Source organism: Ursus maritimus, unplaced genomic scaffold (assembly GCF_017311325.1).
Source record: "Ursus maritimus isolate PB19 unplaced genomic scaffold, ASM1731132v1 scaffold_20, whole genome shotgun sequence".
Taxonomy (NCBI): Eukaryota; Metazoa; Chordata; class Mammalia; order Carnivora; family Ursidae; genus Ursus; species Ursus maritimus.
Genome location: NW_024424453.1, coordinates 28,488,214 through 28,503,188, shown reverse-complemented (window position 1 = coordinate 28,503,188; position 14,975 = coordinate 28,488,214). Strand labels below are relative to the sequence as shown.

Below are 14,975 nucleotides of genomic sequence, written 5' to 3'. Positions count from 1 at the left end.
GAAAACCCACACGCTAGGGAAACAGATGAAGCAGCAGGTGGAAGCTGAACCCTCCTCTCAGATACAGCTGTACGATGCCTGACTTTGAGGAAAGAAGGCATAAACTTATGTAAAGCATGGCTTTGATTGATTGATTTTTGATTTATACTTTAGAAGTTAACTTGATTATTGATTAGTATCAAAAATTTTCTACTCAGACTCAATTCCAGCACAATCTGGCCTCATCTGCCTCTCTTCTCTGTCCTCTTCTAGACAATTCTGTGCTAGTTGATATTACTCTCGTCCAGAGTTTACAGAGATGGGACAAAATACAGGAGACAGACTCATGAAGCAGCTTCTTCCATTCTGGAAGGTAAAGCTGAACAATTTTGACTTACAATTCTAATTTATTGGGTGACCAGGGAACAGTGTTCCACACGAGTCCAGTTTCCAAGAAACATAGCTTCTCAACTGTATGACTGTATTTGACAGAAATCTTTTAAAAAAAAATCTTAGTTTTCCACATTCTTAAAAGGACAGCACTAAATAACATTTAATCTTTTCTTGATGACTCAGGGCCATCATCAAAAACAGCCATTATCTAATGTTTCCTCTGTATGAAGCTGTCAGATGAGTTCTCTTCCTATACTCTCCCTAACTCTGCAGAACTGCTTTGTCCGATACAGCAGCCACTAGCCCCTCATGGCTATCAAACACCTGAAGCACAGCCAGGCCAAAGTGAGGTGTGCTGGAACGCAACATATACCTCAGATTTCAAAAACTTAGGAAAAACAGGGTAAAATCTCATTGATACTTTATATTGATACATGTTGAATATAATATTTTGTGTATAGTTAAATAAAATATATGCTTTATTAATTTCACTTGATTTTTTTTTCCTTTTTAAAAAGTGGCTAACTACTAAGTTTAAAATTACATATGTAGCTTTTGCTATCTTTCTATTGGACAATTTCTATTGGTGCTCTACTGCTTAGAGCACCAGGTTACCTGTCTAGTATGCTGCTTCCAGAATGCTGTCAGATGGAGAGTCTGATATAATGGAGTAAGAATGTTACATAAGAGCTCCTCTCTGGGTATTACTATACCTTCAGCTTCACGAAAATGAAGTTTTTATTTTAAGTCTATAATTTCAATGATTTCATCGGTGAACAAAAGCTCAAGGCAGCACAAGAGATTCTTAAATCATCTTAATGGTTGGTTTCAATTTAAATCTTTAAATCTTTAAATTCTATGACTTTAGATTTACACCTACAAAAAATCGAAGTTCTAATGCTGAGTCAATACATACTGCCTAAAACAAGTTACCCATCTTTTACTTTATTTAAGTAGGTTTCACATCCAACATGGGGCTCAAACTCATGACCCCAAAATCAAGAACTGCATGCTCTACCACCTGAGCCAGCCAGGTGCCCCACCCATCTTTTTTCTCTGAATTTGTACATCTTACAAATGATATCGACTTTACGGACTTCCAAGGAAGGTTACATTTTTGACTTAAGTAAAATACTTGTACCTAGTTTTTCAATCAGATGACAATAATCAATACGTTCTTGAGGATTCAGAGATGACAACTGAAATATATACTGTTTTTTTAAGTCTTCATGTGTTTCCTCTATTGTTATAATCTGAAATGGAAGAGTTTTATTTTAGAAAAAATTAACATTAAAAAGGTTATCAATCAGGTACATGGTTTTTTTAAGTGACATCTTTAGTCTTTTGACTTATCAAATACAGAAATAACAGGATGCAAAGCAATGCAGTTTTCAACATTTGTGAACTCCTGATAGTGGTATCAGCAAATTTTTAATGCAGCATTAACAGCAGTATGAAAAGGTGTATCATCATACTAAGGATAAACTAACCTTTTCTCTAGGGTGTGGAGCCACTGGTGGGTTGGCTAGGGGGAAGGCAATACTGGGGGCTTGAGGTGTAGGGATCAGGTGGCTGTCTTTTACTGGTGTTTCCAGTTCTTCAGAGATCGGGTGTTTTGGGGCTTCAGTCCCACACATGTTTCCAGGATCACAGACAGCTGAGGGCAATAAAATGCTTCAGTGTGATGTTATCCAAATACAACCAAGAACAAATTCAGGCAAATATTCTCATCTGTCTTAGCCAAGATGAAATTAAACCAAATTCTGGAATGTAAAAAGCACATGCAAAAGAAACAGCCTATTTCTAGAGCTTATAAATAAATGTGATTAAATAGCTTTTTAAAAAGGCAGATGGTGTTACCTGTGGGCTTTTCCCAAATCTTTCTTTAAATACCAAGCTTTCATCAGTAAAATGTAACCCAAATTTGTACAATGAAAGCAATGTTGCACTTGGAGAAAATCTACCTAGTGCAGAGACATAATCATGTGATGTGAGAAAATGGGGGGAAAAGATGACCAAAGATGAAAGACAGGAATCATTTTGTCCTTAAGGTAAAGCCCAAGGGGAAAAAACTAGGAGAATTCAAAAAGGAACACATACAAATTCAAAGAACAAATGTAGGTACCTGCTGGGTGGAATTTAGAAGGCTTAGATGAAAAAAAGATGGGAAGAAAACAAACATTAATGATACAAATGAAACACAGGATGAGAATGAGAGGAAGAATAATAGTGAAAACTATGTCTGGAAAAAAATGCCCAATCCTCAATTTCCAAATTGAATTAAGAACCAAAATATATTTTTCACTTTCATTGATAAGTTACCTCAATTTATAATTATTTTTCTCTTAAAGTAAAATCAGAAATATCTAGTAAGTTTTTTGTTTGCATGTGTAATTCAGAGAACCGCAATGTGCTTATCTATTTTTAAGAAGTCAACATGTACTTAATGCAAACAAATGGATAGATTTCTTCTCATTACCCCGTTCAGCAATTTCTGAATCACGTAAAGGCTCCTGGGAAGGAGAATCCTCCAATTTTTTAATGTCACCCTGAAGCTCAGAATACTGTGTGGGACAACTAGGCCACTGCAGATTGCTGGCAAGCCTTGCTCTCTCCTCCCTGGCTGTCGGGTCATCCCAAATGATCTGTTCATTCTGGGAGGGCTCTGTGTTGACATCAGGTACTGTTTGACGTGACTGCCTAAGGAATAAAAGTGACAACTTTAATAAACAGTAACTATAACAAAATCTCCACTCATAAATTCCATAGTTAGATCACAAATTTGAGGCTCACCTTTATATGCCCACCATCTAGCAAAGAGTAACCTACTTCAAAATATTGAGTAAATGCACTTCGGGACATATTTTCTTTTTAAAATATTTCTTCCAGAAACTCACAAAGTAGTTAGAAAACATCTACTTTGTCATTTATTTAAAACTTCAAAAGGGAAAGTTTACTGTCAAGAAATTGTTTTAAAATTCTAAAATGATTGCTATATTTAAAAATGGAATTTCTCTTAATTATACAGGCTTAGGGAAACATGGTAATGTTTAGAAAACTGGTTACTTTGCTTATGAGTAGTTGTATTTTTATCACTTGAAATAATAACTATAATTACACAGGAAGGGTACTATAAAAGCTGCCTTAAAAGAAGGTCCCTTTGGTTCTTAGTAACCAAACCTCTCAGAGTCTAAGATAGACCAGCCACATAGTGAACTAGAGTGAAGTGTGTTTTATGTCATAATTATAACAATTCCACTAGAGAGTAAATATAATTCCAACTATTTTCCTTCTATGTATATACATGTAAGTGGAATCTTAGCAAATATAATTTACCAAAGCTGATGGTAACCCCAAAGAAGATAGCCTTTTATTCTGAGTTTATTTATCTACTCTGACTAGGCACAAGATTTAGGGTCTGTGTAGTGACAACACATGATCTGAAGTACACTAAACAAAAAGCCACTGTCAGTATGCAGATATAGAATTGGCCTCATGAAATATATACGTAGCTTAAGACAGATGCACAGTTCTATCAATCAATTCAAGATACAAGTCTCCTAACACTCATCATACAACTGGGGATTCTTCTATCAGGAAAAAGGTGAAGTTATAGTCCTGAACTTCAGTCATATCACACTGAGATCTATAATCACCTTTCCATGAAGATAAATTTGTAAAGAGAATGCAAAATACATGTAGTTCTAATAAGAGATAACTTTAATTTAGAATTAATATTATTTAATACTAACAGGACAGAAAAGAGAGAATTGCCCAATGAATCCATTCCAAATGAGGCAAACTGGATCTTAAAATCATTTTTTTCTCAGGGGAGGTAATATAAAATATTAATCACACTACAATTTGAAGCAGCTGCTTGGTATGGAACAAACCTTTGTCTGCTTCCCACCCCAGAGTGAGAATTCTAAAACTGCTGGGAACAAGGGAGGGAAGGAGAAAAAGCTAAAGGAAAAGCTTGCCAGTAAAAGGCCACACAACCAATATACAATATATATATATAGTATGGGCTAAATAAAGCCCAGTAGTATAACCCTTTTTCTGGTGCTGATATTCTAATCTTCTGCTTTACTGATCGCCCCCACCCCCACCCTCAAGGTGCCAAATTAGGCTTAACTCATGGAACTGAGCCAGCAAGAACCTAAATAATGACCTACCCTTCTCTCAAGTCACCGAGTCACTCCTTTCTGCCATCAGTGACAGGTACGTACCTCAGTGCCTCCAGGACTCTACTTCGCCCACTGCGGGCAGAGCGAGTGCTATCAGGGGTTGAAGAAGCACTGTTACAACCACTTCTTGAAAGGGAAGCCCTCTGCCCTTGGGGTTTCACTATTGACGTTGCAGACATTATCTCCTGCAGCTGCTTTTGAAAGTTCTCTCTCATCTCCAAGGTTTGTGTCAGAGCTTGAAAACACAAATACACCAATTAAGTCTCTCTCTCTTTTTAAGTTTCTCTTCTTCATCGAATCTCATTCACATTAACTGTTTCGTCTAGATCTAGTTGAACACAAATTTATTAACTTGACATTTACTGAATACTTACTACAGACTACAGTAATGTACTAAGACCAGGAATACTGCAGAACATAAAGGCAGTCCTTCCCAGGACCAACTGTGTGTGAAAAAAAATCAAGACGCTCTATTAAAAGACACTGCTAAGACCTGCTGATTATCCCTTTTGTAGAGCTCTCTGCCTGCTTCTGAACCTCTCCTGTGTTATGTACCACACTCTGAGGTGCATTACAGGAATTAACATATGTGATTTCCCCTTGTGGTCCTTGAAAACAGACCACAATATATTTATCTTTGGTTTCCTGGTAGATTAAATGCAGAAAGAGGTACGAAATAAACATTTTTGGAATGACCTGAGTGGGTTTAACTAAATAGGCAAGACATAAGGAAAGCTCCAGGAGGGTAAGATGAGTAAGGAAAATAGAAAATATTAATCCATTAAAAGTAGGACATCTACAGATACAAAGTTATTCATTGCAGCACTCTCTGTAATAGCAAGAAATCAGAAATAACATGGAACTGGCTAAATGGCCATTCATACAATTGTGAAAGAAGATTCAAAATGAAGCACCACTAAAAAAGTCACTCAAAACAGAGTCAAAGGACACTGAGGAAGTAGGGCCTGCACAGAGTCTCCTGTTTCAATTCCCAGAACACCACGAACTGTTAACTTCCGTCAACTGTGACTTGTTAATTGCAAACTCCACCACTTCCTAGAACATATCCTTCTATTTTGGATTGAAAGAGAGATGTTATTACCTGTTAGCCAATAATAATCTTGTATTAGTCAGTTTAAACTCTGACAGCATCAGGGGCACCTGGGTGGCTCAGTTGATTAAGCATCTGCCTTTGGCTTAGGTCATGATCCCCAGGGTCCTGGGATCAAGTCCCACATCAGGCTCCCTGCTGGGGAATGGGGAGCCTGCTTCTCCCTCTCCCTCTGCCCCTCCCCTGGCTGGTGCACCCTCTCTAATAAATAAAATGTTAAAATAAACTCTGACAGCACCAATCATGTTTCTTTCAAAGCAAGTTATGTAACCTTGTGAGGTTTATGTCTATATAAGCCTGTACTCCCTGCTTGCAATTAGGAATTTCAGTGGACTATATCATCTGGACTGCAATCCTGAAAACCCCAAATAATCACTTTTGGTTGCTTTACTGCCTTCTTCTTGGTCAACACAATGAATATTATATAGCTGGAAAAAAAAAAAGAGAAAAGAAAAAGACCAAAGAAGCTCATGTACCAATATGAAAACACTCCAAAAGCTGAACTATTAAGCAAAAAGATAAAGAACAAAGTATAAAACAGCACATATAGTATGTTCATCCTTTATACATTTTTTTTTAAGTGCAGAAGGGGAGAACATATGTATTTATGATTATGTATGCATAAAACTCTAGGACACCTAAGAAACTAAAAACATTGGAAGGGTGGGAGAAACTCTTCATGCATCCTTCCATACTTTTAAACCGTGTGCATATGTTAAAATATACACATACTAAAGCTTTTTGAAAGTTATTGAAAAGAACTGAACCAAAGAACAAATTTTTACAAAACCACCGATTCCACCTACATTTAACAAAATAGGGCTCTATCACACTACCTCTGTAAAATACCTAGTTCCACAGATTTTAAAAGAATGACACTTATAAATCATGAAAGCTTTGCATATTATTACTTTAATGATTGGCACGGAACTTCCATCCTCAAATACATGCTTTATAGTGACAGAGAAAACAACTTTGTTTTTCCATGCAAAGGAAGCATTCTGTATGAAAGATATATATTTATAAACAATTTTTTTTTGTAATTTAAAATATTTTACCTCCTTTAGAGTCATTCCTTCCATCTCCATTTGATGTTGCTGATTCTTTATTATTGGTGGTCATATTGTCTATATCGTTTTCTTCTACGGGCAAATGATCTGGCTATTCAGGGAGAAAAAGTTACAATTTCTTAAACCAGGTCACTGCATAGTTTCACAGCACCTATGATTATACATTCAGCTTAAGAGGGGTAACTGTGTTATCCATATTATCTACCTCATCATCCTTTGTTGTTGAATCCGCTGACAGGAGTCGACTATTAGAGAGTCTGCCGTCTTGCACTGTACTGATATCCAAGCTCATTTTGGGATTGTAAGTATGTGGATAAAGAGATTCAGGAAGATGTTTATACTCCTGAGCACACTGCAATACAATGGCATGCTTTAAAAAAGGACTGAAAAACATCTTAGTGAATAAATTATGTTAAGTAGAATAAGAACGACCAATACATTATGTCCTAAGATGGCAAAAGTTTGCAGAATTAGTTTTGAAAAGTAGGGACACTGAAACATACCATCACACAAATGACAAAATTGTTCTAATGCCATATACACTGAAGAGTAAGATCTAATTCATTCCTATGCTTTTGCCAAGCTATCATCCATACTTCTGGAACACCCAGAAAGAAAAGAAACAGTTCTAAACTGCATTGGCATGCTAAATTAATCCCTCAATTACTATGACATTATCTTTCACATCATTTTTAGTTAGTGAAAAGAATCAGAAAAATTGGAAAGAGTACCCATTAAAGACTTGTTAAGTATTTAGGGACTGATCCCTAAAGTTTTTAAAGCCAAAGAAATGAAATGTACACTGTTAACTAAGGTTATTAAACTTGTTTACGTACATGGAAACTGGTTTGTGTCTTGAAACAATGTTTATACACATTCTCATTTAATAGAAAGGGAAGGAAAAAAAGAATTGCTTACTTCTAAAAGCCAGTGCTCTGAAACGATGTGTACTCCCCTTTCTTTGACAGACTTGTACTCCCGGTTAGTGTCATTCGGTCGGCCTTGATAAATGAAATGAGTCACTGTTTCATCAAAACTCCATCTGAAACAACCAAATTTTAAAAACAAACGAGAAATATCAGAGTTTAAGATGATCATTACTCTATGAACAGAATATATTCACCTTCACAAAACTTTCACAATCTAGAGTAAACATGGACATTAAATGACAGGCTCCATTTGGGGGGCGTCAAACTTTACATATATATCTATAAGTATATAAGTTCAGAAAGAGATCTGGAGGGTAATCTTTAAAAATATCACTTGTTTTATACTTTCTTGAGTCGTTTAAATTTTCTTTTTATACAATGACTATCACTTTATAGTAACAATAAAGGCATTTTCAAATCAATAAAATAGGCAAAGCATCCAATCTGTCCTCCAGTTACCGGCAGTTCGTATTGTGTATTTGCTTTATGCACTCTGGGAAACAGACTGAGGGCTTCAGAGGGGAGGGGGGTCGGGGAATAGGATAGACTGGTGATGGGTAGAAAGGAGGGCACGTATTGCATGGTGCACTGGGTGTTATACGCAACTAATGAATCATGGAACTTTACATCAAAAACCAGGGATGTACTGTATGGTGACTAACGTAATATAATAAAAAAATATTATTATTAAAAAAAAACCAAGCTATGTACTTTACACATCTCACCCATTTCTCTCAACAATCCTAACACACTGATATTACTATACCCACTTTACAGATAAGGAAACTGAAGGTTAAGTAACATATTTAAGGATAATCAGTAAGTGGTAGAGACAGTTTTGACTTCAAAACCCATACTCTTAACTATTACATTACCTACAATCTCCTAATTTTCCCCATGTAATAGTTTCCTGACCTAGGAAAATAATCTAAAAATTGTAAAATATATACTATCCTTCTTAAAATCAAGTAAACACCAAAGAGAAAGTAAAAATTACATTTCTGAATATAATAACCAAGATAAACAGAGGTTTCTCATTATGGACACTTAACATACTTTCCATTTCCTAAATAAGAAATACCTGAACTTTTTAATAGCCAGGTTAAACAAATTAAGAAGGCATTATTTGCTTCTAAATTATATTATAAACATCTCTTATTTCCTACTCTATTGTCTGTGTTTCCTTAGAAATAACAGTAAAGAACACCTTGCCTAATTTAGTTGTTAGGTCTAATAGTTGTTTCCACTTCTGATGTTAGGGAAAACAATACAAACTTAAATAAATTATGAAGATAATTTAAAAAATAAGAGGAACATTTCTGCCCGATTCATCTTGCTTCATGTCTCACTGTGATGATATGGAAACTGTGTTTCAGTCTTCAGAGCTAATGACAGATTGTCAATGGTCATAAATGGTTTATATCAGGAATTAGCAAATTTTGTTCTTACAAGGCCAGATGATAAATATTTTAGGTTTTGCAGGGTAAAAAGTTGTTATAGTTGTAACTGTAAAAAGTTACGATTACTCAATGCTTGCCTCATATGAAAGCAGCCATAGATAATATGTAAACTAACAGGCCTGGCTGTGTTCCAGTAAAACCTCACTTACAAAAACAGATAGCTGACCCTCTGATCTAGACCAGTGCTTTCAGCAAAATTGTTACTTCACACGCTATTTTGTTAATTTGTGGGAGTGATTTTGGTTGTTACAATAATGTGTTTAAGGTCAAGGAATGCTAGAAATTCTGAGGAACAGTTATACATATAGTTATCCCTTATCTTGCATGATCTTCTAATGTCCTGACACAAATTCAGAGGTTAAAAAAAATTTGTTTATAATTAGATGAGTCTGAGGCCTGTTTTACTTATAAACTAAGTGGGTTTTTTTTTTTTCAGTTTAAATATACACTAATATATCCAACATTCAACTACTAAGCAACTGATGGAAGACTATACTTTGCTTAATTTATAACTCTGCCAAATTGTGAACAACTCTTGGTAAAGTGCTCTTACCGACAGAAATGCTGCTCATGGTATCTTAAGTCTCTGTATCTGTTTTAGCCTTGTGGCTGCAGCATTTTAAGTGATTTTACATATGTATGTAAACATATGAATACTCTGTTTCCTTCCATTGTCATCAGGCACAGGCATTTATGTACTAAACATATATTCTGTGATTATGTGCCTTCTGATGACTTTCATTTTTTAAAATTATAAAAGTAGTTAAGTTATGGGCTGCCTAGGTGGCTCAGTTGGTAAGTGTCAGACTCTTGATCTCAGCTCAGGCCTTGATCTCAGGGTCATGAGTTCAAGCCCTGCATTGGGCTCCACATTGGGCATGGCACCCACTTAAAAAAAAAAAGGAGCTGTATTTGTGAAATCCTTTTAGAAGAGGTAATGTTATGACCTGCTGAGGAGATCTGGCCTAGACATCTAACTGTAGGAAGTGCAGTGTCAGATGATCTCTTCAGGATGTTCAGGTTCTAGCTCATGGATGGGAACGAGTGGGACAGTTTCAGTTGAGAACAGGTTACTCTATGAACATATAAAAACTGTAACCTCTACATATTAAAGTGTTCTTCTCTCAACTATCAGCAGTCTGAGAAATCCCTTTCAGGAACAGATTTTTTTAAAAAAAAGATTTATTTATTTAGAGAGTAAGCATGTGCACAAGGTGGAGGTGGAGGGACAGAGGGAGAGGGAGACAAAGTCTTAAGCAGACTCCCTGCTGAGTGCAGAGCCCGATGTAGGGCTCAATCTCATGACACTGAGATCACAGCGAAAACCAAGAGATGGATGTTTAACTGATTGTACCACCCGGTGCCCCCCAAGGAATAGATTTAAGCAAACTTTTTTTTTCTTTTTTTTTAAGATTTTATTTATTTATTTGACAGAGACAGCCAGCGAGAGAGGGAACACAAGCAGGGGGAGTGGGAGAGGAAGAAGCAGGCTCACAGCAGAGGAGCCCGATGTGGGGCTTGATCCCACAACGCCGGGATCACGCCCTGAGCCGAAGGCAGACGCTTAACCGCTGTGCCACCCAGGCACCCCAGATTTAAGCAAACTTTTAATCAGCTAAATCTTACTTAGGAATTTCAGCAACAGATTCTATTTTTCACACTGAGAGGACTGGCGTTTTAAGTCTTATTAAAATTCAAGTTCTATAGGTTCCTTTTATGTCTTATACCAAGTCCACATGCAAAGAGAATATACAATAAAGCATTCAATTTTGACAAATATATACACCCTCACAGGACTCTTGTGAGAATGAAATGAGATAAAGCATGGGTCATACTAAGAGTTCAGCAACTGGTAAAAGGTAATATGAATATAATAATATGTAATCATATAGTAGATATTATATAATAATATACAGAACAGGTAATACAAATATTAGTTCTAACAAGTAAGAAAGCTTTTCTTTTCTACAACACATTAAACACATTAAGATGCTTATAACTACCTCAGATACATTTTATTTTTATTCTCCTGATCTTATTTATCAAATAGAAAGCTAACCAAAATAACACTTCCCAAAGAGGAAGATAAAGCCACACCTATTTCTCAAACTGTCTGTTACTTATAGAACCAATCATTATGCTATCTACAAACGGCTGAATACAAGTCATCAAGAAAGCTAGCACCGCAGACAGTGGAGTACGATGGACTCAGGACTGGCTGGCATGGATAACGCTCTCTCAATCCCTGGCACACATGCCACCTATGCTAGAGGCCTATCTCTAGCTTGGCTGTCAGCTGGAGGGCAGATCTGATAATCTATGTCTCCAAAATAGTGAAAATGAATAGAAATTAAACCATTCTACAAACGACCATTGGATTCCAGGAGGGCTGCAGTACTGCTCACAGAAGAGCTCTACTCTGAAACTCACTAAGGTACAAATACGTTTACCCTCACACCTCATATCTCATATGAGTGAATGTCCTATGAATCTTTTATTAAATGTATTAGGCAAGGATTCTTCTAGACTGTACTCATAATTCATGGAACCCAAGTTTCCTAGCAAAATAGGTTTTCAAATATTGGTTGCACATACCCTAAAAAATACACATATCAACGTGAATTGATAATGGAAGACGGTATTTTTCAAGGATGTAATAAATGAAAAATCAACTGGAGATACTGCAGACAATACGACATGCTAAAAGGCAAAATACATGTTCCTTTGTGGATGCTCACAATAGCTTTAGCTTTTCTTATATATTTAGACAATATCAGTACCAAAACAGAAAGATGTGTCAACTACCTGTAATCTGCTCCTAGAGAGGCTGCAATTCCATTCAGTTCACCCTGCTTCTTACTGAGTTTCTTACTCACACATACCACTACCTTGTCAAGTGGCTTTGGGGCTTCTTCCTGTCCATGGAAAAGAAAAGAAACAGATCAACTATTATTGTTTGAAATATTTTATCTACGACTTGCTTTTAGTAAGAGATCTAATTCTACCTTCTCCGATTGGGCATCCTTCAGCTGAGGGCTGGCAGACAGAGCAACAGCATTTCGAGAGCTATTTGCCAAAGCAAGTTTCAAGTTTCTGACAATGACTTCTGAAAGCGGCGTACTCAGTTTTCTTTTCTGCTGGCTAGGACCTCCTGGAGTTTCCAAGGCTGCAAGCGCATCCTATATGTGTGTCAGGGGAGAGAAAGGGGGAGAAAGAAAAGTAGGAGGAAGAGGAGAAAAGGACAGAAGGAAAGAAGAGGGGACAGAAGGGAAAAGGGAGATAAACAGTACAGGGAAAGAGAAAAAGGAAAGGTGAAGACAGAAGAGAGATAAACCTCAAAATTAACTGGATTACAGCTTTAGTCTCTTCCAGTTTTCCTCCAAACAAAAAAATGAAATATTATCTGCATCTGAACATAATAAAGAAAAAAAATTTCATACTGTCCAGCCAATGGGTTTGAAGAGACTAATAACATGCTCAGCTGTGCTCACCGTATTGGGCTGAATCTTAGAGTAGGAGGTGCAGTTAAAATTAAGGACATCAAAAAGCAAAATGAACAAACAATAAACACAGAAGGAAACAAGCAAGGATGGATACAAGCAAGATCTGAACTGTAAGGTTAATAAGTCGACTGAGCTGAGAATTGCGAAAAATCCTCAAAAGGACAAAATATATTCCTGTTCCCAAGCCACCCACAGTTCCCTCATGAGAAGGGGCCACTGTTATTCACGCCACTGCTGCTCACTCTCTTTTCCACCTGTATAGTATTCCATGCGCACAGCTGACTGTATTCACCACTGCTCAACTGAGGAGTATTTAGATTAACAACCTTTTGCCAGTAAGATCCAACAAACACACACCATTTTTACATGTAAGAGTAAAGGGAAACATTTAAGCAAAATTTATGTAACAACGTTGACATTCTCGCGAGCAAAGCATTAGAGTGTTTCCCAACATGTTTGACAGCACAGTGGGTAATCGATTTTTCTTTTTTGCCCATCTGATAGGTTAAAAATTTAACTGTATGCTTTAATTTTCAACCCTGTTATACTAAATGAGATTAAACATCTTTATGCATGTATAATATTTCTATTCAATTTTTTTGTGACGGCTATCTCTTCCTAAGTTCTGTCCATTTTCCCCATTGGTTGGACCTTATTTTTTAAAAAAAGATTTTATTTATTTAGAGAGAGAGCGAGCATGCAGGGGGAGAGGGAGAATCTCAAACTGACTCTGAACTGAGCACGAGCCAGACACAGGGCTTGATCCTACCACCCTGAGCTCATGACTGAGCTGAAATCCAGAGTCAGACACTTAATGGACTGAGCCATCCAGGCGCCGCCCCCGCTTTGCCTTTTTTTTACTCACTTGCCTGAATATATTTGTATGAGTTTATATGTATACATACCCATTGAGATATACACACATATGTTCCCAATCTGTTGTCAAATTTTTGCCATGGAGAATTTTTAAATACCTTTATTGCGTATTTATAAAATCTGCAATTGAATGTGGAGAATTTTTTAATGCTATCAGATTCATATGAATCTTTTATTTCCTTTGAGGTATATAACTATAACATATATAGTTAGAAAGGCCTTCCTAATGCTGGGATTATTGAAAAACTAACTCTTTCATGACCTGTTCTATAATTTTTACACCTTCTTTTCTTGTATTTAAATATCTAATCCTCCGAAATGTATTCTGATGTAAGGCGTGAGTTTTCATTGCAACTGTTTTCTCAGATGGTTGCCCACAGTTGCCTGATTTGAATGCCACCTTTATCATATAACACATTCTCCTATCTATGGGGGTGTAATCTTGTGTATTAATAGGAGTACTCATGTGATGACACACTGCTTCAACTACTGCAACTTCACACAACGCTTGAATAACTCGTAGGGCTAGTGCCTACCCTCAATTATTCTTTTCAGATTTTTAAAAAAAGATTTTATGTATTTATTTGAGCGAGCGAGGGAGGGAGAGAGAGAGAGAGAGAGCTGGGGGAGAGGAAGAAGCAGACTCCCTGCTGAGCTGGAAGCCTGATGTGGGAGATCGATCCCAGGACCCTGGGGTCATGACCAGAGCTGATGGCAGATGCTTATTAACCCACTGAGCCACCCAGGGACCCCTACACTTATTTTTTCTATCTTGAAAGCAAAACAACCTTCTTCTGACTCTACTGTGCTCTACAGCAACCACCCCATTTCTTGGTTCATCCTTACAGGTAAGATTCCTCAAATGCACTGTTTATTTCAATGTCTATAAACTTCTCTCATTCCCATATGAATCTATACTGGCTTCCACTTCCACCATGTCATGAAAACCCTTTCTGTTAAGATCACCAGTGACCTCCATAATGCTAAATCCAGTGGTCAATTTTCTGTTCTCGCCTTTCTTGACTTTCAGCAGCATCTGACACAGTTAATTATTCTTCCTCAAATATTTTCTTATGTGGCCTCTAAGACAATCTCTAGGCTTTCTCTTCCCTCACTGGTGGCTCCTTCTGTCTCCCATGCTGGTTCCTCCTCTAAATGTGAACCCCTCAGAGTGTTCCTTGGACATTTTTCTTCTCTTGCTCTCTTGGCATCTATTCTCATATGGCTTTAAATATTACCTACGAACTCGAATCTCCAAATTTCTTTCTCTAGCCCAGATCATTACCCAAACTTCAAGCTATGTAGGTAACTGCCTATTTGACAACAGTACTTGGATATCTAACAGGCATCTCAAATTTTATGTGTCAAAAATACAAATTCTTGATCTGAGGCCCTGATCCCAACCTGTTCCATTCAACTCAGTTGACTGGCAGCTCCATTCTTCTAATCTCTCAGACCAAAAATTTG

At 36.9% G+C, this 14,975-nt stretch overlaps 1 protein-coding gene across 3 annotated transcripts in view; it reads right to left on the bottom strand.

Annotated features, from left to right (window-relative positions):
* The window catches only part of TOPBP1 (DNA topoisomerase II binding protein 1), a 67,716-nt gene that overhangs the window by 13,720 nt on the left and 39,021 nt on the right, over window positions 1-14,975 (bottom strand). For 2 of the 3 annotated variants that reach the window (XM_040636805.1, XM_040636804.1), the window contains exons 15-23: window positions 12,135-12,308; window positions 11,935-12,044; window positions 7,659-7,782; window positions 6,946-7,092; window positions 6,729-6,831; window positions 4,602-4,794; window positions 2,852-3,072; window positions 1,863-2,029; window positions 1,514-1,625 (exon numbers count right to left, since the gene is read on the bottom strand). In XM_040636805.1, coding sequence (XP_040492739.1) covers window positions 1,514-1,625; window positions 1,863-2,029; window positions 2,852-3,072; window positions 4,602-4,794; window positions 6,729-6,831; window positions 6,946-7,092; window positions 7,659-7,782; window positions 11,935-12,044; window positions 12,135-12,308 — 1,351 coding nt within the window. The remainder of the gene's footprint in view (window positions 1-1,513; window positions 1,626-1,862; window positions 2,030-2,851; window positions 3,073-4,601; window positions 4,795-6,728; window positions 6,832-6,945; window positions 7,093-7,658; window positions 7,783-11,934; window positions 12,045-12,134; window positions 12,309-14,975) is intronic. The other variant, XM_040636806.1, reaches the window with a different exon arrangement.